This window comes from Leiobunum rupestre, chromosome 2 (genome assembly GCF_980474605.1).
Source record: "Leiobunum rupestre chromosome 2, qqLeiRupe1.1.hap1, whole genome shotgun sequence".
NCBI lineage: Eukaryota > Metazoa > Arthropoda > Arachnida > Opiliones > Sclerosomatidae > Leiobunum > Leiobunum rupestre.
Genome location: NC_143385.1, coordinates 81,211,922 through 81,214,312, shown reverse-complemented (window position 1 = coordinate 81,214,312; position 2,391 = coordinate 81,211,922). Strand labels below are relative to the sequence as shown.

The window sequence follows — 2,391 nt, the reverse complement described above, 5'->3', positions numbered from 1 at the left end:
TCAAAATATATGAATATCTTATCCTACAAAATAATACGTCACTACTAAATATTCCAAACTGATCGACACTAATATCGACAAGTAACATCATCACTAAATTTTTATATCATCAAATTTGCTTTTTCTTCAATACCAAAAGTCGTCACGGGCTCCAATGGTTTGAATGATCATCACTTCCACGAATTAAAATCGGAGCTACTCGAAATTTAAGTACCACAAAATATTAACGCCACGGATAAAGAACGTCAATAATTAAAAATATGAAATTTTTAATGTGAATTTTGGTAACATACAGTAAATTGCTTTTTTTTGCAATATATTTGTGTTTAATATTATGTTGAGTGATAAAACATTAAAAACAAAGAGAAGGTTTTGAAAATGATTAAATGATCAAGTCCTTTTACAAGAAAAGTGAAATATCCATCGTGTAATGGTTCAGAGCAGATAAATTTAAATGGCTATTTGATACTGAGCTAAATTATATAGAATGCGTTTACCAAGAAGAACCGCAGGGTGGTCTTCATCTAATAACACTTTAAATATATTATGTGATTTCAACAGTGATTCGAATGCGTGTTTTACTTTTCCAATTTTAGAGTACAATTGAGAAATTTTACTCCACAAAATTCCATGTTCATGGTGATATTCCCCGTAGTAAAATGTGTGGACTTTCAGAAGTTCGAGTCCCATAGAAATGCCATCTTCCGCAAGGCTCAGATTAAAACAGCACTGAAAAGCTACTTTAAGAAGGCGGAATCGACAAATGTGGTATTCGCCCAAGACAGTCTCTTGCTTTTTGATAAGCGCCACGCATTCCTTCAGAGTCGCTCTTAACTCACCGTCAGACTCGGAATTTTTGCGAATTGTTACACGTTGATCGTAAAATGCTTCAGACAGAGCGACCACGTTTAAGTCGGTGGCATTCTGGGCGTCCAGTATTTGGAATCTGGCAGCTTCCTTCTCGTCATTCAAACAACAGTGACAGTGGCAAGTGAAGTAAAACTGGCGCCTTAAAATGTCTCGTCTTTGGGCTTTTGGCAGGGCAATGTCCAGGTATGAAATGCTTATTCTCCTGACGTCATCATGCGGAATGTCTTTGATAGCTTTAACTACCAAGGTTTTGCCGTTGAAGGACCAGTACGCATCAGGGTCGCAACTGTGATCAAAAATTGAGAAACCCAAATACAAGCCACATCCAACTTTATCAAATCCATCGTCAAAGATTTCATTCCCATTAACGGACAATTTGCAAAAAACATCGAAGAGCAGCATCCTGTCGGCTTCGCTGTTGGGGTCATAAAGGTCAGGGAAGAACATCTCCAACTTTACTCCCTGCATCATCTCAAAATACAACATCTTTAGTAAATTTTGGGAGATTTCTTCGTGGTGTCCCATCAAATCATCGCACGACCTGCTGTAGCAGCTGACAGTTTCTCGTAATAAGCTTCTTCCACTTTTTCCAGCCATCTTTATCTTCGTGTAGAGTCTGGCTATGACTAGTTCTTTGCCTTCCAGCGGAAACTTCTTCAAACGGGCGCATTCCAGCTTGTGGAAATCTGACCAGGACTTTCTTTGGCAATGGACGTCGCAGAAATAAAGCAGTTGGCATTGACTACAGCGTTGTGGCTTTGGTCTAGTTTGTAATGGCTGCAAAAACTCATTTCCCTTGAACACGGGTTCGTTGCTATTTCTTAGACAATAGTCGCAAAATATTCCCTTTTCGCTTTGGATAACGGCAAACACCAGTGGTTCGGATCTGCAAATAACGTCTCCTCGACTAAATCCCATCTTTATATCTAAAAAACTTTAAAGTAATTTATGTTGAGATGTCTGTATTTATGCACTTATCACCTTTAATGAGTTTGTTGGGAAAGCTTTTTACGAGCACAAAATAAAAATTTCCACCAAGAGTTATAGCTTTTAAAAAATGTCGCTAATTTCAAAACACCGAAACGACTACAGTGCCATCTTTCAAACTAACAAGTGGGCTGGAGGAGTACACTAGCAGTTACATGTGTTTTCAGTTGTCTTTAACGATTCGACATTTGAAAACTAGACAACTTTAATTATTCTCCACCCCCCCCCCCCGTGTTGAAAAAAGTACAAAATCGTGTCTCCTAAAAATTTATAATTAATAGATTACGAAAATCAATGTGTAAAAATTACATTGCATAATTTGGTGTTCAAACGTCTTATTTTCAACTCTCCCAAGCCACTGCCCACTATTACCATGGAAGAAAGATAAGGAGAGCCGGCTCCGGGCTTTTTTGGATAAGTGCATGGGCGCCCTGCTGCCTGCAGCGCCTCTATCCGTCGTTAGATAACAAATATGGTGGCCCCCGTGGAGGCTTATACCGCGTGATGACTGACGCATGGCTGAAGACCAAAATA

General features: G+C 38.9%; 1 protein-coding gene across 1 annotated transcript; it reads right to left on the bottom strand.

Annotated features, from left to right (window-relative positions):
* Window positions 1–450: 450 nt before the first annotated feature.
* On the bottom strand, window positions 451–1,788 carry LOC149959501 (histone-lysine N-methyltransferase SMYD3-like). Its single transcript, XM_090167369.1, has one exon. The coding sequence runs from the start codon at window positions 1,786–1,788 to the stop codon at window positions 451–453; it is 1,338 nt and encodes a 445-aa protein (XP_090023495.1).
* Window positions 1,789–2,391: the final 603 nt, after the last annotated feature.